The sequence below is a fragment of the Metopolophium dirhodum genome, chromosome 4 (assembly GCF_019925205.1).
Source record: "Metopolophium dirhodum isolate CAU chromosome 4, ASM1992520v1, whole genome shotgun sequence".
Taxonomy (NCBI): Eukaryota; Metazoa; Arthropoda; class Insecta; order Hemiptera; family Aphididae; genus Metopolophium; species Metopolophium dirhodum.
The window spans coordinates 37210823-37234737 of record NC_083563.1 but is presented as its reverse complement, the minus strand read 5'-3'; the positions used below and the strand labels follow the sequence as shown (position 1 = coordinate 37234737).

Sequence of the window (23915 nt, the reverse complement as noted above, 5' to 3'; positions counted from 1 at the left end):
AATTCAAATTTTTAAGTATACCTTAGATTCTATAGATCACATTTTTTTAATATTCATATTTTGTTGTTTCATTTAAGAAATGACCAGCTGTCACAAATTTTTTTTCAAATGAAAAATATCTCTTCTTATTGTAAATTGTTAAGCTCATTAAGTTTTTGGATATTCTGATGAATTTAAAACAAACTAAGGTTCATAACTATATACTAAGGATAATAGTAGATGATATCTTTTAAGATAAGATGGCTGTGCGATGAAAGTTATACCTACTAATTTATATTAATTTTTTAACATTTTATAATTTGTAAATATTTTCCGAACATAATATAGCGAAAAAATATTACTTGAAAAAATATTAAAATCTGTTTTAAATTCTACATAAGACCATTCATTACTATGGATGTTATCCGTAGAACGCAAGGTTTACAGCTCAAAACTTTTGTAGTAAATATTAATTCTGTAATTTCGATTGATATTCATAAAGATTTTAAAATTCATTATTTGCTCAACAGTAAAAATGGGTGGTTCTCACTTGGAAACCATATAATATAGGAAACTCCTTAAACAGTATAAAAAAAAACCAAAGTTTTTGAACATAATTATACTATTATGGTCTTGAAAGTTCTTTACTAGGTACTCGAAAGTTCCGAAAATCAAAATATAATAAAGTCTAAAAATGTGTAAGTGTATATTATAGTTGTCGGTCGTGGATAAAAGTGATGGAGGAAGGGGTTCTGCAGAACGTGCTCGGCGAATCACTCTGTACATATAATAACAGCGTATGTATACCGGCGGCTGTATATATATGCGGACGCGATACGTATACGCCGTGCGCTCGCGCAAACACCGCTACTACCCCAATTCGGGTTGAGGGGATGGTGAGGACGACGGACGGGGGAGGACTGTGTGCGTGGACGAGAGGGTGGCTCGGTGTGGTCGAGGCGTTGGACTGCGGGGGACGCGGCGGGGGGTTGCTAAAACACCCCTATACAGTGGCGGCGCGGTGAACACGGTACAGCTGCGGTACATAGGTGTGACCCGGTTTCGCGCGCGGACGACGGAGCCCGAGGCGGGCGGCGGCGCGCCCATTGCGCCTGTGTGTCCTAGTTGGCGCGCTGCGGCGACGGCGGCACGAAAATCGTACGCCGTGGCACACGACGCGAGTCCGACGCCCGAACGCCATGCCCGACGCCGCCGCCGCCGCTGTCGCCGCCGCCGTCGTGTCAGCGCCGCCACCGCCGTCGTGGTCGCCGCGTAACGCCGCCGTGGTCGCCGCAAACGAATGAGAAAACGCACGAAAATCGCGTGGTGCGTACTATAATAATAATAATAATAATAATTAAACTGCCGCAGTCGCTGGTGAATCTTTCCTGGAGATTCTGCAGCTCCTCGACCCCCCGACGTTTTGCTAATGACATCGGTTGCTGTCGTATACCTATTATAGTGACACTGTGTGTAACAATAATAATATATTATAATAACAATACCTATATACTTTTGTACGTTAAATGCGACAATAATATTATTCGATAAATAGGAATCACAAATACTCATTGGTTAATAACAAAAAAATATAACACGCTTCCGGTCCCACGTGCACAGGTAATAAGGCATACACCGTATATATTATTTTTTTTAAAAATTATATCATAGTATTGAATAAACTAGGTACCTACTGTAAGTTTATATTGGTATATATTATATATATATCGATGGTTTGGAGCACACACCAGTAGCGTATTAACGGGAGGGGGTCCAAGGGGTCTGGAGACCCCCCCCACTAAAAAATGTATTTGAAAAAATAGCTAGACCCCACAATGAAAAATTCCTAAATACGCCACTGGCACACACACATTATATATTATTATATTTTAAGTCATAAGTACCTATATGAAACTATTCAGAAACATCGTTATAGATAAAAATGTTTATAGGATTCAAATTTCAAATAGATTTACTTTGTGCTAATTTAAATTTTGGCCACGATTTCATGAAGTATAAATTTACATACCTAACTACTCACGTGTATTAAAAATCAAAGATTATGTACTACCTACTTAATTAACTTAATATACTTTGAAAAGTATGTCTTGTAAAATTGTGGATTTATAATATGTGTACACTAAGCACCAATAATTGTTATATAATATACAAATATGAAAATAGGCATAGGTATACGCTTTTTACGATTATAATAGCTTTTTTGTCAACACCACAATTGTTGTTTCTAGTAGATACTTTAAGCCTAATAATGACTGATATGCTGTGGGTAAATATACCCGATGGGTATTTATTTATTATTTATCCATGAGTTATGTTACCTATAGGAGCCTAATATAAATATATATATTTAATTCATGTTACAATAATACAAGTATTAATTAATTATTACCTAGACTGAACAATTAAATCTCATATTGGTAATGCATTTAGTATTGGGAATCAAAATAATAAATTCTTATAAACTAATTTGATTCGAATCTTTATTTTTATGATTAAATTTCTGTTTTTTTTTTCATTTGTCTATACTTAACAGTAGACTACGTCATACTTTTGTTCATTAAATTCAAATCTAACTATATGAATGTGAAATGAAAATCTTTGTACAGGGTAAACTCTGGAACTACTTATCAGATATTCTTGATTTTTTTTTAAACGAAAGAGTATATCATGGAGAAGGTTTCTATCTCAATAGCAATCGTCTAAATCCACCAAGAAAAGTAGGAAATCCAGATATCAAAAATACAACAATGGCGCCATCCGTCCAGGAAAAAATAAACTAGATAATAAAAAATTTAGTTTATTGTTGCAGTTTAAAATAATAATAGTGTATTATAATATGCTAGCCCTCGGGCATGTTTGTTGATTTGTATTATTATTTTTTCTCAATATATTTATATATCAAAATGAAATTTTGTGTGTAGATAGACCACTGAGAATAAGATAGGCTAATTTAAAAAGGGTTAAATTTGTTTTTTTTAACATCGGATTTTAGTACGGTTGGGTTAGGATTTTGTATTAATTGATTATATTAATCCACCGTAGATGGAATTAAGTAAAAATGACTAACTTGGTATAACTATGATACTTTAGAGTTAAATTATACACTTACGTACAAACAGGTAGATTGCCTACCTGATAATATACCGCTAAGAATCAGAATTTTTATTCCGGGCAACGTTAAAGTTAAGATAAGTTTTGAACACCATACACCGAATATTAAATAACGTATTGAACAAAGTTTTAGTCATATAGAGTTGGTACATTTAACGGGCAACGAAGTGCACGGGATCAGCTAGTTTTGTGATATAAAATAAAAAATATTATAGGAATTAAAAGTACCTAACATATTGAATAATATGGATGTATTTTTACAATAAATATTATTTATATGTCCTCTAAATTAAAATTTTTTGAATACCAAATTTACCCATCACCAACTTTAAATACTAGTTTGACTTACGTACAAATGTGGACTGAATGTGAAATTCACTTCTCGTTCTTGCAATTTAATAACGTTCCGTTAAAATACAGTTATTATTTTACTGACGCTGTCGTCCTATTATGTTGTCATGTGCAGATGTGCACCCATGTAAATACGCAAGTTGACTGCCGTGTGATAATTCATAGTAATAATACAATATAATAATAAGGCTGAATTTTATTGTTTTTTTGTCTATTGATGGGCAATTTGTGTCGATTGTTTATACTGTAGAACACAAAATTACATTTTATGAGTGCATAATATTATATACTATAATCGAATTTTGGCAAATAATATTTATTTGGTACATGTAGATCGATTGTTTTCAATTTTGAGATTATTGTGTTCACATCGAACTCAATTTAATAATACAAACTTTAAAAGTTTAAACATACAGGATATCGATAAAGATAGAAAAACATACACCATTACAAGATACTGAGAAAAAGCTCGCTTCTCAGACCTTTAATTATGGCCTATGGGCTACGGAACCTATGGGGCAGGCGGACAGCAGCTGTTATAGAATATCAGTTAATTATTTTGTTTTGATACTATAATCGTGACAATTGTGTTTATAATTCTTGAGTCCGTAGAGTTGCAATGAAGAAACGTATTTGTTTTGAGTTAAGACATCTTAATATAATATTATATAAGTACTTTTAATTTTTAAATTATAATCAAAATATTCCTAAAAATCGATTAGATACGAGATATTAGATACTTCGTGTTTTACCCTTAAATATAAGTTACAATAGATATATTTTTTTAAATAATTATTCCAAAGTAAAATTGCTAAAATGTAAATTATACTTACTACAAAATGATTTATTTAACTTAGTATAGTAATCATTTATTAATTATTAGTTATATAATATATATATGTACTTACTTTACCTATAATACACTACAACATAATATAGAGAGACGATTGCTATTAATATGTATATTTTTGTCAGAAATATTCAGGTAATGAAAAAAATATGAAAAAGTCCCTACACTCTATCGTCTAAAAAAATATAGTGGTGTAAGGGCTTCTTTAATCACCACTTGTAAATTGCCTTTATTGAGGGTTTTATCGTAAGATAACATCCCTCCTCACAAAATCCACGTGAAAAAATAAAATACATACAGTCAGAAAATTTGTTTATTACATAACATTTTATTATAGATTGTAGAAATTTTAAAAAATTTACCTTAATTTGTATAATATTCTATAGTATTATTATAAAACCAAACAATTTAATCAAATTAAAGATACACTAAAGAAAAAAAATCTAGAATTAAGATGCAAGATACAAATTTATCAAAAATACTGCTTGTAAGTCATAAGTGTGATCTACAGATTATTCCAATTCCTATATATTATCACAGTGATAAGTGACATTTCTTACATCGAAAAATTAAGTATACGTACCTATTTTCTAATATTATAATATGTAGGTAATAAATGTACACATCTTCGTTGTCCAATTTATTTTTCTCGTTTAAAAACACTTTTTGGATGACAAATAACAAGCTTAAAAAATATCCTGTACTTACTTGTTTCTTTGTTCCACTTACTTATAGGATATTTTGGATATATTATTTAGTCGCCTAAGCATTATAATATGATATGCATATTTTCTAGTCCAAGTGATTCTCTACACAAATTGTTTTGAAATAAAATAATTTACTTAGGAATAGCTACAAGACTTCTATATTATGTAATATATGCACACAAATATGAAGATCAAAACAGAATTTGAACACAGAGTTTGTATGGTATAAACAATAAACACATACAGACATGTTACATAGAAAATATCTATTGGCTATTTGCCAACTATGAGAGTTGAACTTTCAGACACGATTCGCAACTTCATAACAGTATCTTTTCTGATAGGAAAGTGAATCTAGTTGGTACTTTGGGGGGTCAAAAGTAAAAATTTCTCAGTAGTTTTCAAAAACGCCGTGAAAAACAAAAAAAAAAATTAAGGAAAAACAGAAATTTGTATGCAAAATCTGTTGTTGAAAAAATCGATTTTGGTTTTTGGTGCAACTCGTAAACAAATGACCGTAGGTGTATAAAATGTTGACTAAATGTTTATATTAGCATTTTCTATACACGATAACATTTTCCAAATATGTATTTTGACTTATTTTGAGCTGTTAACGGACATTTTCAGTTTACATTTTTTTCTAGTTTTTTTTCTATAAAATAAATATCAATTCAATTTTATTTGTTGGTTAAAATGGCATTTAAAGTTCAAATTTTGACAAAATATAATATCACATTTGAAATTTAATAATTATTTTGTAGTTAAAAATGTATAAAGTGTTAAACTTTTATACCTAATGATTAAAAATGTAAAACAAAATTCCACGTAAATAGGTTATATATAAATTACTTTATTTACCTTAATATCATCAAATATACTTAGTAATATCATAGGCTGACTGACCGTTTTCGCTCAGAATCGTTTTTCTTATATAATGATATTATATCATTGAATTCAAATTTAATAACATCCATTACAGTGACTCACTTGTAACCTACTGTACAGCAGATCGACACCCACTTACCCACCTTTTTTTTAATAAAATTAATACATTATAATAATATATCGTAATATATTATTGTTATTTGTTATATACCTGAACCTCTAGGTTAGTCAATACCGATGATTTTTTAATGGTGATGATAGAATAATGGTATAAATAGCTTAAAATTGGTTAATAATAATTAATAACAATACCTAGATGTAATGGGAACATTTTTCAAAGTCCATACAATGAATATTTTTTAAATTAAAACAAAACAATTACCTATTTGTTGTTTTTCTTATTATTTAAATATCTAATATTTTCAAAATATGAACTTGAAATGCCTATTCAAGTTTTACGATTTATATTTTTGAAATTACAACAAAATAACAAAAATAGTTTGAGGTGATGTCGGTATTTTACGTTTGAATAACTATATACTATTATATTGTCAATATTTGAATTTCAAACTCTCATAAAAATTAATGTGTCTACCCTAAACTTTTAGAATTTGAGAGGAATGATGAATATATATGTGTGTTTTTTTGTAGATGTATATACGATTTATAGTAAAAAAATGCTTTGATCTTCAACAAGGGTTGGTTTCTAATATAATTTCAGATTGTAGCTAGATTTTAGCAACCTAGTTGGCACTTTAGGGAGGTCAAATTTTGAGCGTAATTTCATAAAAAATTTTTATGTGAACCTGATGTTAAAATATTGATAAAGTTTCATATTCTTGAGTAAAATGACGATTTCTCATCAAACGGTTTTCTTATTTTGTTTTAATTCAAATAGCTGCAGATATTTGAAATTCACCAAATATTTATATTAACATTTCTTATAGGTAGGTGATAACACTTTAAAAATATTTTCAGTGGTATTTATAGACATTTTAAATTTTAGATTTGTTTAGTTTTTGTAGCTATTAAATATTCAGTATTTCAGTCACAATTTTTTGATTATACGGAATGAAATTGACATTTTTATAAAATTCGTCGATATCACAAAATGTAAAATTTTTATAGCTAAGGCTTGAAAATGTACAACGAGCTTCCTCATATTGAAACCAAAAAAAATATATATTATGCACAATGTTTTTCATAGATTTTTTAAGTTCAAATTTGGACGAAATTACATATTTAAACGAAGAATAATCGAAAGAATAAAGAAAAAGATTTTATAGTTATTTTTTGCAATTCAAAAATATTATTCATGGAGACTTGAAGCTTTTTTGTATATTATCATAATATTTTATACACATAATGAAATTTTTAAATGCAATGTTTTTGAAAAAAAAATACAACCTACCATACATATTTGATATTACTAATAGTAAAATATACTACTTTTATTTATAATATAAATATATACTAATCACTTAGTAATACAAGCTATATAATATAATTGTTTTTCGTATAATTTTGAGTTATCATTAAATTAAAATTGAAAATTTTCATTACATAAACTTACTTAATTACAAGGTACACTAAAACCAAATCGCTTCGCTCAGAATCTAAAATATGAGGGTTGCAACCTTTCTATAAATGGAGTCCTAGTGTTGCACCTATGGGATTATGATAATCTATTTTAACACAATGACCATGTGATATATTAATATTATGAATTATTAAAATATATGGATTCCGAGGTTATTAAAGAGTATACCTACGGGCTACGGTCATGAACAAAGATGTGTGTAAGGGTTATGTCCTTACTAGCTCGATATAGTAGTAATAATAATGCGTAACTATGGTTATATTATTATAATATTTGTACATTGATCATCTAAATTATTATTTGTTGTAATAAGTTAAATATTTTATTTTACCGATTGTATTTACAGGTATAATTATTGTACTTATAATCGTACTACACTAAGAAATTAGATACCAGTATTCGACTATTATAGGAATTAAAAAAAGTATGGGAGGGAAAAAATCTATGTTTATATAAATTCAAGAAAATAAATATTAACATTATTAAATTAGACATGCGTGATTAGCTAACTATACATTTATTAGATTCTGAGCGGAACGAGGAAGCTAGTGGTTTTACAATGGTGTTAATTTCATTTTTATTTTTTTTATCCTGTATACAAAATTTCCACCAGAAGGAGTGCTTTGATTTCCACATATAGTATCTTTTCTTTTAGAAAATTTGATCAAGATGGTACTTTAATCAGGGCATTTTTCGACTTTCTCAATAGTTATTTAATGCCACGGGAAAACTACTGACAAATTACGAAAACCCGCTAAAAATGGGATTTTAATTTCTAACGCTTTGTTTATCACCACAGCAACGAATAAAAATAATAATATTATAATATTTATTCAACTTACAGGCTATAATAAATAATAACAATATAAAAAATCCAGACTGACAAACCGTCTCCGCTCAGAAGCGTTTTTCTTATACAATGATATTATAATATTATTATTATCATTGAATTCAAGTTTAATACAATCCATTATACATTGACCCACTTGTAAACTATTATACAGCAGAGCAACATCCACTTACCCGCTTTTTTTTGTATTTATTCTAAAAAAAAAATTGACAAAATGGTATTTTTTTTTCGTTTTTTTTGCAGATAAAAATAAATATATTATTATTTTGAAGTAACCTGTATATATTTTACAGAATCATCTTTATATAATATATATTGTTATGCGATATCCATGTTTTTATTATCTATATGGATTGTATATTCACGTTCTAAACGCTCTACGACTAATGTATTATAATAATTACTATAATACGAAGCCTACCCCAACTCGTGATTATAATATTATTGTTATAACTGCACACCAGCAAAACAGTGTAGCGTATAAACTGGCATCGCTGTACAAGTAATCAAATTAATATTGTGCCACCTAAATCACCGCTTGAATTGCCTTTGACCGGAACGATAACTGTTTTGTTCACAATAACCGCGGTATGCAAATACTCGATGCACGCACACCGATGACACTGGTGCGGAAAAAAGCCATACGACCGTTCGCAGACGATAATGTAATAATAATAATAATATATTAAAATTAAATAATAATATAATATATCGGAGGACGTTTCAATGACAATTTTGTATCTCTCGATATCATTATAATATTATTGTCTATTTCGTAACACGTTATATTATTAATTATATACCTACCTATATATATTAATTAACTTTTATACTAATGGGTTAGGTATGTAAGCATGTAAGCATAGAATATTGCTTATAATACCTATCTATTTTTTTTAACTATACTGTACTATTTTAGTGTGCTACATACAACATACTTACATACTGTACAGTTTATAGATTAAAACGATTATCTTAAACAACTTTTATGAATATTATAAAATAAACTGTGTCTAGTCGGTTTTGTTTGGATAATATCAATAACTATACTTATCAATATCGTGCGTCATTTACGTTATTGTGAATATAGTTACACTTGTCTGTATACAATGTAACAATATACCTACTACATAATATGAATATCATTAATATCACAGAATAGATTAAATGATAATATTAATATGTGTGAATGACCGACATAATCAAAATATTGCTATTATACTGTTTCGAGCTTTCGAGGTTAGAAAATTAGACAATTAAAAAAAAATTAAATTTTGATATTATAAAAAAAAATTTTAATGGAGATAATATTTTAGATATGGTATATTTTAAACTTCATTGAAAGTATTTAAATTCTGTTAAGCACCTACCTACATACTAAATATCATAAACTTAGTAAAATGAAATTTTGTTTTCGAGCATGTGGTAATACATTAGTACAGACTCTATTAATATAATTTTATTTTAAAATGTTTATTGTCATTGCAAAAATTGGAGGTTTTTTGTTCCGTAAGATATATATCAATATTTCACACGATTTTATGAACATAAGCATAACCAGTGGAAAACCTATATTTACTAAAACCTACAAGGTTATATAGGATAAAATAACATATTTAGGCGGCAGCTATAAATACTTATCTATTTCCAAAAAAGTTTACATTGTGCGAGTTTGTTTTTTTTTTCTTTTGAGAATTTTTTGTAAGACATTGGCCAATACTTAATATCAGGGTAAGGTATTTTACTCCTATACGGAATACAATACATTATATTTATATATATAAACTACCTTAGTGCTATTGTGTATAACGAAATAATTAGGTTATATAATACACTACGTTTATATTATTATAGTAGATAGGTATTCTATATATAATTTTTCTTTTTAGTTTATCCGATAAAAGTTGGTCTCTGTTCATTGCTCAAAAATCGATGAATTTATTAAGTGAGGTTTTTCGAATACGAATTATATCGAAATACTATATACGGCATGCGGAGGGGATTAAATAGAATGTTGGATGGTAATAGCAACATGGGGTATAGCACAGAGGCATTTTATCCATGTCAATCTGCGTGGGATGGTTACACGCAAGCTGTCCTATAGCGACGGAAATAAGAGGGCGTGTGAAATAAATTGTCACGGAATAAGAGACGTACAGTCGAACAAATCAATCTTCATCATTTTAAAGAAATGAACAATAGCAACGAGACCAATTGAAAAATATAAGATTCTTGATTTTCAAATAATATATATCGTGATCTATATAAGACTATACTGCAGTATAAGGAATGCTGACTTTTTATTTTACACTTTTAAATTCCAATAAACCATCTAATGCAACTACTCGTATATTAAACATAATATAATTTAAATTAAATACATTATTAACAATAATCTATTCGCAATAATAATTATTGTAGTCACCGGAATTTAGTCAGCAATAGATATCCAACTTCCATTAGGCCTCAAAACTTTTATGAACCTATATAGTTTATAATTATATTACCACAATACCACCAATAGCATAATAATATGTATATAACATCATCTATAATTCCTGCACTAGCACGATTATGAATTCCCTGGGAGCTATAAATTTGAATTGGCCGAGGGATAGCTAAGTTTTCTTTTCTTCCATAGTAATTTTATTGTAATAAAATAAAATGCAAAATGCTAATGTTATGTAAAAGTTAAGAATATTAAATTCAGGTATCTTATTAATATTACCTAAACTTTATAAAATATGTACTTTTTACTTAGAACTTCTATTTTTATTTTTACATTTTAATCATTATTTCTATACTTTTGATAACATTTGTAGTAGGTAATAGATAGGTACCCACGATTTCTCGATTTTTTTTATTTTTCTCACCTAGTTACGATTTGATAACAGTTTTAACATTTATATCTATTTATATTTTAAATATGTGCATATTGCGTCATATGTAAATTAGGTATTTATTATAAATATTATATATAAAAAGTCCAAAAAGGGGAGGATCTTAACGTCCTTTAATCCCTCTTGAATCCGCGCCTGTGAGTTACGACTTACAGACATTCCTGCAACTGGTGTCCATCTATCACGACTGATACTAAACATTGCCTTGAAAATCCATTGAATTACAATTCAATACTATAAATATAAAATATTAATATACCACGCGTATTATAAAAGATTATCGAATACAAAATAAATAATATACTCGACACTCGTCTAACTTGAGTATACTGGTATTATTCAGGGATTTCAGAAACGTTAAAAACATTTTTTATTTCTTCAATAATATTGATATCATATGTTTACGAATTATGTGATTTTCAATTTTATTTTATACAATGTTTATTTCCAGAAATCCTCTTTGGTTTATCGTAAACATATGTACAATACGATCATTTGATTATACATGCTGAAAGATGTTTTGTAAGAAACCTAATTAATATTACCTAATTGTTTTTAATTGTATACACTATACAGCTTACAATAAATAGAATATGGGGGACGGAGTGGCCGACCCGAGTTCGATACCTTCATTTTTCTTCGGGCAAGTCACGGTGTCCGGAGAACAAGTGCCTCCATCCCCCACCCGGGCATGAAAGATACCTACGGGTGCCCAAATTAAAAATTTTGCCAAAACAAATCACGTGTAAACAAACCTACAGTACCCTTCCCTACAGTACCACAGGCTAATGACATAGAAATCGAAGCCTTAACCCTAATAAAAAAAAAAATAAATAAATAAATAAATAGAATATGATAATATACTAATAAAGTTTAAAATAATATACTGCATAAATAAGTTATAACTTATAAGTATATATTATTATATGAAACTTTTTGTAGTACACCCACTTGTCCCTACACTTATAGTATGGTTTCATACGTTGTTACTTTATTTTTTCCACAACAGAACTCAACTATTTAAACAGGTAATTCATATGGTTTTTCCTAAAATAATATGTATATTCATATTTCATGGGTTCATTAGTCTTAGAAAACAGTTACACGTGCAGTATATTTAAATTTTTTCTGGGAATTTCTAAGTAAAATGTAGGTTAAAGATAAATCGCATAACGACCCTTCATCATCTAGCTATATAGACACTAGCTCGTAGCATGTCCCACGTGAATTTTTATTTCAGTATTCACAATGTGAAAATGAAAATTCGAACAACGGGACGTCCAGACGAATACCTTATGTACCTATATAAATGTATTATGAGTTATGACTATTATATATTATTATTGATATAAGCACAATTGGTCGTTAATCATCGTTCGTCTGCAACCATTATATTCATGAGATCATTTTTTTACATGTTATCGTTAGAATTTTTCGATGGCTTTCCACTACTATCATGTATGAGGATGGATTATAAAATATAAACTCTCTTTAAAAAAGATGAACATACCTAATCTTATCTTTATTAATTATAATATTTATCAAATAATAGTTTAAACTTTAAAACATCATTTATAATTCAAAACTACTACTTTGTTGTTTTTGATTTTAGTAGGTACGTGTATAGTATATATTCGATAATATTTGAATCATAGTTATTCAAGTAAATTAGCTCTAATATTAAAATTAAGTCGAAACGTTTCTTCGACACACGCAGTAATGTGGGTTCAAACACATACATTATCCTTACTTATTGGTATCCTTACATTTTTTTACAATTAGGAACAAAAGGTAGAAATTCCTACCATAGTTCATAATTCAAAATATTATATACTCATATAAAAAAAATAAATAAAAAAAACACAATTTGATAACAAAAATAAGAATGTTAACTGGAAAATATTTATTATAAATTGGCAATTGCATTTATTATTCGTGACACAACTATATTATTTATACACTTAAGTAGTCAAGTATTATAACAATAGTACATACATAAATATTATAATATAATCTAATATAATAAAGTGCACTTGGCAATTAGCCATAATATATTGCTTATTGGCTTCCAGGATGTATGGATTTAAGATTTTTTACAGAAGGATAAAAATTAAACATTGTCAGAAACAGTAGGATTGTAGATCATATTAATAATAATATAGCCAAACGAAATTAGTAAAACCTTTGTTAACCTCTGATCGTGTATTCGTGTGTAATATTTTACAAGTACAACTCCAAAAAAAAAACACTCGTAGAACTTCATTTCATTAATCTTTACATCGTATTTATCATTTGAATGTATTCAAATGTCTGACTATAAAACTTGTAGAAACAGATTTCACGATTTATAATATTATTATTGAAATATTAAGAATTAAATATTAATAAAAAAACAAATATGTGTTCACTCCGATGAAGAATGTTTTTAAATTATATATTATAATATATTTCTTACAACTCAGATCTGATGTGTGATTGTGATGATTTAATAATAATATGTTCCACATCGATTTTTTACGTCTTATGAAATAATAATAATAATAAAAAAATGTTTTGGAAAGGGTTTTTTGCTGTGCCTATTTATTCTCCTTTCTGAACAAAGGTACCAGATGGTTTACTTTCTCATTTTTCAAACGATTTTCAATATAGTAGGTATGCTGAACACAGCACTAATGCGAATTTAATGGACACTGAGATGCTTCAATAAAAAAGGGGTAGTTTGTATATAGTATCAAGTATTTCATGTAGTTACTAAATAGCTGTTAATGATGAAAAATTCTTTAATATTAACCTTAATATTAACTAACATACAGGGCATACATAATTATATGGCCAGTAATCGATTAAAATTAAATAAAACGCCTATACCATTGTTTATTTTTTTAAAAATGTGTTTATCGATTATTGTATTGATTTATTAGTATGTTTTAAGAGCAATAATTGAATTATCTACATGGAATACTTAATTTTTATAAATATTCTATATTATTATTATTTATTATACAGTACTTATGGATATTTCATTTAATTCAAAATTGCTTTAACTTTGTTTTTCTACAAATTTATAAAGAAACTCGACTTTAATAATATTGAAACTTGAAAGTTCAAGATTGTCATATAAAACAATCGTACAATTTTAATAACTATTCATATTTAACTATATAATATTGTCTATATAAGTATAAAATATTGAATTCCATATGCATTTTCATACCCTATATCAAAATGAAATATAATTAATTTATTATATTTAAAAGTTTCAGGAAAAAATGCGATTGTGCGACCTCATGCTGTGACCTTTGATATGGTCACCGAAAAATGAAGACGTTGGCCGGCGCCATAATACTATGCATCATGCTCGTCATAATTTCCGGTAAGTAAATTAAATTATCCTATTGACTAAAGGTTATAAGTAAAGACCGGATTTATATGTTTTTACATATCGTTACTGGGTCCATGCAGTCTTATGAGAGTAAAAAATGTGGATGATTTGTTCAATTCTGAATGCGTAGAAAAAAGTTTTTTTGCATATTTGAGAATATTTTATGGGTTGGAGAATATTTAACCCATTTAGCATATTTTGGAACATATCGTAAATTGTGAGAAAAAATTTGTATTTATTTTTAATTTTAATAATACGGTACCCAGAAAATTTTTTTTTGAACATTTACAATTTTTTTTTTATGATTTCCAACTCTTACTAAAGTGCAATAATATTCCATTAGAATACGCAATTTTTAATACCTAATTAATACCTCACTATTAAAATAATTTTTAAATGCATATTAAAGCAAATAATGATGTTTATTGATTATTTTAGCATATTTTTTAAATTTTTAAGAGAATATTATGAGAATATTTGAAGGTTTTTTAGAGAATATTAGCATCATATTTTAGGTATTTTAACAAAATATATATCCGGTCTTTAGTTATAAGTGACTATTAAATATATTTTTTTTTTTACTTATACTGCAATAAGATGCAATGGAAATACCAAAAAATAGTACTGACCAACGATTTATACAAATAGTTATTCGGTTTATAAAACGATACACTAATCATTGGAGATATGTGACAGTTGATTATTTGTATCTACATCTTCCAACTTTTTCGTTTAACAAAAATTGATTAATTTTAAAGATAAGTATTAAATTATGAATAAACTAGCCAATATACAATTATTCAGTTATTGTTGCTTATTTTATAAAAAACATACTATGAAAATACTAAATAAAGAAATTGTATAACTTACGTAATGTTGTTCATGGAATAACTAATGTAATATATTATTTTTATTAAAACTTCTATAGAATATATTTTATTGATTTTATTGCCAGTGATTATTTATTTAAATAAAAATGTTACGGAACTACCTAGGTACTAGTGTTTTTAAAGTAATTTTGCAGTATATTAGGTAGCTTCCTTTGTTTAAAAAACTAAATTGTTGTATCCTAAGAAATTTGTTAGTGATAAAACAGTTTGGTTTACTTAATTTTGTTCACGAATAAATTGGTTTGTTTTGAAACATGGTATATTATTATTATTATTATTATGACTTATTGGCTATTAGATTATATCTTAGTATTTTTTAGTTTTAAAATTATTTGTTTAGTTAAAAAATTTTAAGGGACTGGTATAAAAATTGTTTTAAAAGTTATTACGTAGTCAATCTAATTCAATTTTACAAAGTGTGTTTGACAAAAATAAAATTAAGTTTTCAATCCTAATTTTCTAATTAAATTTGAAAATATGTTAGGTTTTAACAAATAAGAGTAAAAGCTATATATTCGTGGATTATACTCAGCAGAATAAAAAAATTGAAAAACCAACGGAAAGTCTAGCTATTCAATACAGTTTGTGATTTCATATAATATAATATTAAGTAGGTACCTAGGTACAATTTTGGTTTCTGTGTTCATATGAATAGAAAAATGTGATTTGTATGTGTCGAAAATTCTACTTAACTGTTTAAAAAGTGACAGAAAATATACAAATAGACTCTTATTGAGAAATGTATTTATTCATTTCGTATGGCAAATTGAGAAATAAAAGTCATATATTATGCAAGATTATGTATTATACCTACATAAGAAGTTGATAAACTTTATCAATATTGATCAATATCTAATTTAATTTATCGAAATATATTCTTACATATTTATACTACTATACACTATAGGTACTTACTACTACAGATGGTAATGTAATCGTTCCATACATATTTTTTAACATAGCTTTAAAAGTATATAATATTTACTGAAATCTTACTCCTATAATGATGAGTGGGTATTGAATCATATTAATCTAAAATTTAAATAACCATAGAATCACGATTAAATTTATCATTTTTTGTTAGACTGGTATACAATTTGTATGGAAAATGTATTTTTCAGTTTTCTTATTTTAATATTTGACTGTTGTGGAGTTATAGTAGGTATACCAACCATAAAATATAATGCAACTATATAGTGGTGTCATTCCGCATATTTAATTTACAGATGAAATATATGACCTATTTATTCTTTGGGAATTTATAATTAAAAATAGTACGAAACACTAAATTTTACATAAATTAATCGTTATCTAGATATTACTTTGTAAAAACATTTAGTAAGTTAAAATAATTAATTAATTAAATAAATGAAAAACATCTAGATATTAATATACTATGTAATCTTATAAGTTATAAACATGGTATAGTAAATAAAACGTCATGTTAAGTTATTTGTAATTAGTTACATAATATAAATAAAGTGAAATTATTATTATAAAATTTCATAGAATATGTAAGTAATCTTTATTTTCCAATCAAATTTAAAACGTTGTTTAGGAAACATTATACCTATAACCCAGAACCACAAAGTATAAACTTTATTTAGCAAATATTGTCATCATCATTGCCAACACAAAATGAAACGTCTCGCCATGTATATTTTACTTTTATATATAGTATTAATCACATGAGTAATATTTGTTAATATGGAAACAAACTTTCACGTTTAGCTCATTAAATCCAATGAAGGTAAATTACATTAATATAACATTAACCTATAATTTAAGGCAGTATTAAGATTTAAAATATAGGTACAAATGTACAATATACAAAAAGGAAATATTTTCAAGTGTAATATTTTGTTAGCATTTTATTTCCAACTGATCAATTAATAATTGTATCATTTAATTCCACCACACAATAAACGATGCACCTGTATGCATAATATATAGCTCGACGTTTTATATTGTACGTTGATAATACAAAAATAACAAAAATGATAAAAAACACATTACCTATAGGTTAGATTAGGTTTAACCTACCCATTTATTATTAAATCATTTCGAAAAAAATATAAATAAATAAGATTTCTGTAATGATGCGTGTATCATAATAGTATGTGAAGTTGGCGTACATAATAGGAAACTCGCAACAAGAAGCTTTTGTTCGGTTTTTTGCTCGGGGGCGGGTGGAAAAATAATCTAGACGGTTTTATAAAAAGGAAGGGGCATAATGAATTTCTGGACGACTCAATCCGCAGCCGCAGCGGTATACACGAGAATCCCGAAAAACAATTTTCTCGGCCAGATAAACGCGCCATCGGGTGGGCGGTTCCCGGCCTGGGGATGCTGCAGACCGAACATAGGGGATTTTATCGAACCGTCCCGTTCGAGTGTATATTCGTTCGTTTTACGACTAATGGGGTTTTCAACGACCAATATTTAACGTTGCCATTGATACACCCGATGTACCATTCCAATATTTTCGGTGTGGTCATCTCTCTAATGGTCAACGATATGGATACCCGCGGGCAACTCTGTATAATATGTCAAGTGACGCGGACGTATACGTTACCAGTAACTAGGTTAAACTATATACATATACCGTGTAATTGATACCGATGATGCAATGCAATATAAAAAGCGTTACTTGAAAGTGTAACGTGGTAGTTAGTACTCGTTAACCCGTCTTCGTATATTATGTGCATGTCCAGAACATATTATTATTATTATTGCCAATTATAATATTGATGAAACATTTTATGTAAAAGCTATAATAGTTCAAAATGTCAATTATTTCGGAAATTGAATTGTTATAAGCTTCGCATTACATTGTAATATATATTAATAGATTATAAACGAAACAAGAATTATTTTACTTTTACAACGATGTTTTTGCTTGACTATAAATTCCTGTGACTTTCGTTTAAGGCATGAAATTGTATTATATAAAGTTGAATTTATCGTTTGGAAACCATGCCTATATAGAATAGTTGATATTGAAAAGATAATTCAGTGTCCTCGGTCGTTTCCTTAAATGCAATCGAAAACTACTACCGATAACTTGACGGTTGCAAATATTGTTAAGGGATTTTCAGGAAGCACTATAAATGCAAAGCACTATTGTATGTTCGTATCAAGAATGTGTCCGCCATTCATATTAACGTTTACACCTACCAAATACTACTGGGTACATTTTTTGTTTTATTTTTAATTAAGAGGATGTCAGCACAACATTTGCTATCTCCGTTTAAGACATGTGTACAATAGAATACACGTTCTTCGTATTTTTCATTTTGTGACGTCGGGGGAAGGGGGATGGTTAGAACCGAAAAAACAATTAAAAATATATTACTAAAAAAAACAATATATAGATTCTTCATTTTTTATGAAGTATGGAAGATAAGTATTTAAATATTAATGTTTTATATATTTGTTATAACTTTCAACTTATAACTAATCATTTTATACTAAAGAAATCACAGTAGGTACAATCTAGGTGACTAGGTCACGTTTTCATATTTTTCGAGTTAACTAAATGTAAAGTCATCGATGTAATATATTTGTTATTGATTGTATTTTTTTTTTAACAGCTTGGGTTTCTCATATTTTATGTACATATTTTTTTTTTATAATGACTTGTTAATTAATTTTCTAGCTATATTTTTTTATTGAATGTACTATTATAATCGTTGTAACTTATAAAACCAATTCTCTGCATATTATTTTCTTTTATACATATTAATTATTAAGTCATTGAAGTCATTTGTAGAACCGTAATAACTAACGATGAATAAAAATTGTAATATTAAAAACAGCATATTATTATGTACGTCGAATAGTATACACTCGACTACTGTAGGTACTTATATGAAATATAAATTGGTTTTCTGTTACGTGTTAAATAAAGCAGCATCGCATGCTAAGCTTTTATACTATCTTATATTGAACTTAAAAAGTAGGTTTAGTTTAGTATTTTTAAATGTTGATAGGTACCTTAATAAATGTTTTTTCTTTATTATTATTGTTAAGTTCAGTCTCTGAATCTGTGCCATTTACAGACAATTGTTTAGTTATATATTATTATTTAATTTTTGACTGGGTAGATAAATAGGTAAAGATTTTATTATTAGAGATTTAAAATAAAATCGTTTCATAAACTATAAAAAAAAATTATTGGAGTACCTTCTATATAGTAATTATGTAAATAAATGTTTAATAACTAAACTAAACAGTGTGGTCCAACCCGTTTTTTGAATCTCCTTAATAGATGAAACTGTATTTCATAATTTAAATATTGCGGTAAGAGGCATACATTCAGTAAAGTTAGATCGATAAATGACGACAATATACATTATAAATTATTTAGCATACACATAATACAGTGACCACTATTCTGGTCGCAATATTGTACTAATAAGAAAAATAATAATCTGTGGCGAGCGTGAATATTCTCGAATACTCGTTTTATTTTTCGACTGTTTAAATCAGTGGTGGTCCAATACAATGTGATGCAATTTTTGTGTATTGGTTTCAACTTTCAAACATAAATTTATTATTGTCTTAGGATGTTCAATGAATCCGGATGCGAAAAGGCTATACGACGACCTTTTATCAAATTACAACAAACTCGTAAGGCCTGTGCTCAACAACACTGATCCGCTACCAGTACGGATTAAGCTCAAACTATCACAGCTCATCGACATTGTAAGTTACAAAAAAAATAACAAATCATTAATATAATAGTTTAAAGTTAAAATTTTAATATATTATATTTTCAATGATGCCTAGTTCACTTATAGCTAGACCGTTAATCTTTAACGTTTTGTAAAATTCCAATGTGATTGTTAATACTATACCAATTACAAATGAAAAATAACATAAAATATAACATTTCAGACTTAAGGAAATTTTCTTCAAGTTAAAAATCAGCTACTACATAATGTCTTTGTTATTATTCTTTGTAAGAAATAATGAACAAAAACTCAAATAATAAACATTTGAAATTATAACATCGCATTTGTAATTATATATTAGTACAGAGTTTGAAGAAACACAAGTAGATTTTTGTATTTTAATGTGAAATAAAAAAAAAACACAACCAAAATTATTGATTAATAACTCTAGAACTTAAATTACTCGAAAAATTGGAATGAAATAAATATACCTAATTATAATAAAATAAATTACATATTATGTGTTATAATCTAATTTTACAATTAATATTTTTTTTTTTTTTTAAATTTATTAGATTATGTACAATCTGTAATATAATATTCACAATGAGCATATGTGCTGAATTTATTTACATGGCTTTTGAATGTGGGAGGTGAGTAGCTACCCAGCAGTAACACTCGACTATACAATTAATATTAAGTACAAATTAAGAAAGATAAATAAAATATAAGTATTAAATAGATACATACCTAAATACCTAATGTATGAATATTTTATATTATTATTCATTATAATTTATAATTTATATGGTAGCGACTAATCACAATTATTTATCTAAATATAATATATTTTTCTGTCGTATCTAAAAATGTTATAAAATGAAAGATGTTTAGAAGTTATAAAAACAAATAACGTTATACCTCAAATATCAATAAAATAAAAAAAAAAGAAAAATTATAGAAACAAATTTACAGTAGATAAAAAAATAAATCATATGAAGGCTTATTTTACTTTTATCATTAAAAAAACTAAGGCACAAAAATATATGTTTAGAAGAATATCTTGATAATAAAACTATTGCATTAAAATAAGTATATAACAATTTGTTAGAAATACAGCAACAATAAAAGAGACAGAAGAAGAATGAAAATTGTATTTTTGACTACAATAGTAGACTATGATTTATTTGACAGGAAAAGATGGGTGAAATATTATAATAATGGCTTGAACATAAACTAATTTATAAAACTTAATAAAAATAGATAATTATAAAAAAAAAACAGTTTTTGTTTATTTATTGTAAGTTGTAAGATATAATTTAGATTTAATAATGAACTAAACATATTTAAGCCTTTTAAAGGGCTTAAAACAAATTTAATAGCAATTTGTATATAGTGATAATTTCCAAGCAATTCCATATTTAAATTTTAAGTACATAAAGATAAAGAAAATATGATAAACTACACTTGAGACATTATACATATATAACAGCAAGATGTTTTAAAAATGCGAAACAGTTGACAGCACAAAGCATAACAACACGCTAAATTATAGTCTTAGTTTTAGTAGAATATATTATATAGTAGCTGATTTAAAACTTTCAAAGGAATTGATTTAATTACTAATTTGGTAGATAATTATGTTATGAGAGATAAGCAAAAATGTATAATGTAGGTAAATTAGTTTTACAATGATAACATTTTTTATTTTAGTATATGTCTGTTTAAAAGTTTATTTCTTTCATTACTATTGTTTGTTATTATTTCGTATATATTTATCAACATATAAGAAGGAGTGTTCCAATAGTTTTACGAACTTACACCAAAAGATTAAAAGTAAATTGTAGAATCCAGCTGGTATGTAATTGGTTTTTCTAAGTAATTTTTCTAATTATCATCTTAAAAATTATTCCGATAAAATGGAAAAAGGAGAAATTAACATTGTATATAATCAATTTTGTTAAGATAAAAAAAAAATAATTCTATAAACTTTGTGTAGAAATGTGTCAAATATGTTAGGTATATTTGAAATTGAGAAACCAATTTACTTATGTGAAGAAAAATGTATTTCCATATCGTATGTTACAAATTTAAAAACAACAAAAAGCATACGTCAAGCTGTTGCTAAAACTTTCATTGATAGGTGGGCAGGGGTTTTTAAGGCATGGTTGCTAGAAAAAAATATAGAGATAATTATATAATTAATGAATTAATAGCTAGGTATTTATTATGTATGAGTTAACGATGTTTTGAACTTCTTTCTAGTTATTAGATACGATATTTTACTACCTATGTAAACGAATATATAAGTATTTCCCAAAATGTGTGCTTAAAAATTTGAACTTTATTAGGAACACAGTAAATATTAAAATTAGGTGGACAAAAAACATTTCAAATACTTTCTATAATATAATATAATATATTATGACTCTAAAGTCTAATATATGAACATATAGAGAGAAAAAATAAGGGTCAGGCGTATAAGAAAAATTACAAATTTGCGTCTCATCGATATTTTAGTGTAAGTAGTTAAATGTTTGATCGCACTCATTATTATCTCGACTATGTATTTCACTTTACTTGTTATTGGAAAGTACTAATTAATGTTTATCGAAACTGTGCCACGACTTAGTGTAGATGAGATAATAATGTGTCGTAAATAAAAGAAGTTTGGGATCCCCAATTTATATTAGGTTAAATACTAAAAAAAAACCAAAATTAATCATCACTAACAATCATTTCGTTAACTTATTATTTATCTTAAAATATATTAAAAATAATTCATATTGACTCAATTATTTTTATTTTGCTAATTAAGAAGATGCCGATTGTTATTGTTGACATAAATTTACATTGGATAGTATCTGACTGTAGTTTGTAAAGCAATTTAATGAAGGAACTTCAAGTAAAAAAACTTTGCTTACTTTGTACGGCTTATTTGTCTTAATAAATCACGTATTTTTCTTGGATAAAAATAGAATTTTTAAAGTTATATGCTTACATTTAAAACTTACAATTATAAAAACACATTAGAGCATAAGAATATTGCAGTTTAATTATCAAGATATTATTTTCAGGATTTGGTGACTAGGTAGTATTTATTTCTTCCAATCTGGAACTCAAATCACTTAATTATTGAAAAGAGAATATTATATTTATTGGCTCCTTTGACAATGGCAAAACTTTTCTTGAAACAAAGACGTCAAAAACTCATAACATATTAATTATTTATTTATTTGGTTTGACATAATGTCAAAGAAAATTATTGTTATCAGCAATTATTTTACAATTTATATTGTAGTCTTACCGTAAATTAAATTAAGTTCTAAAATGAAGAAGTGTCTGAGAGGAATGTGTACAAAATTATAAATTATATGTTTTATGAATATAAAACGTTATCAGGTTCACATTATTGTATTAAGGGCTAATCGCAAGTATTACACTCTTTGGGATCCGAATTATTGTAAGTATTACACTAGTTATTGGGTCCTTAATAGTTTTTAGTATTTAGGACTACTCTATGCTAAAATGTTCCTTCCTATTTTAATAGACTTAGGAGATAGGACTGTCTATGATCTATTTAGACCAAATGTATGGTTAAAAATGTTTCCTTGCCGTTTCCTTTTTTAGTTTCTTTGTCATTAAAAATATAAAGTAGGACTAAGGAATTTTACAAACTATGATATACAAATAGAAACAACACTATTAATTAA

At 27.0% G+C, this 23915-nt stretch overlaps 1 protein-coding gene across 1 annotated transcript in view; it reads left to right on the top strand.

Moving 5' to 3' along the window:
- Positions 1-1138: 1138 nt before the first annotated feature.
- LOC132943472 (acetylcholine receptor subunit alpha-like) overlaps positions 1139-23915 on the top strand; it is a 54331-nt gene continuing 31554 nt past the window's right edge. The window contains exons 1-3 of the mRNA XM_061012484.1: positions 1139-1599; positions 14512-14627; positions 20094-20233. Of these exons, the coding sequence (XP_060868467.1) occupies positions 14573-14627; positions 20094-20233 (195 nt within the window). The 5' untranslated portion in view covers positions 1139-1599; positions 14512-14572. The remainder of the gene's footprint in view (positions 1600-14511; positions 14628-20093; positions 20234-23915) is intronic.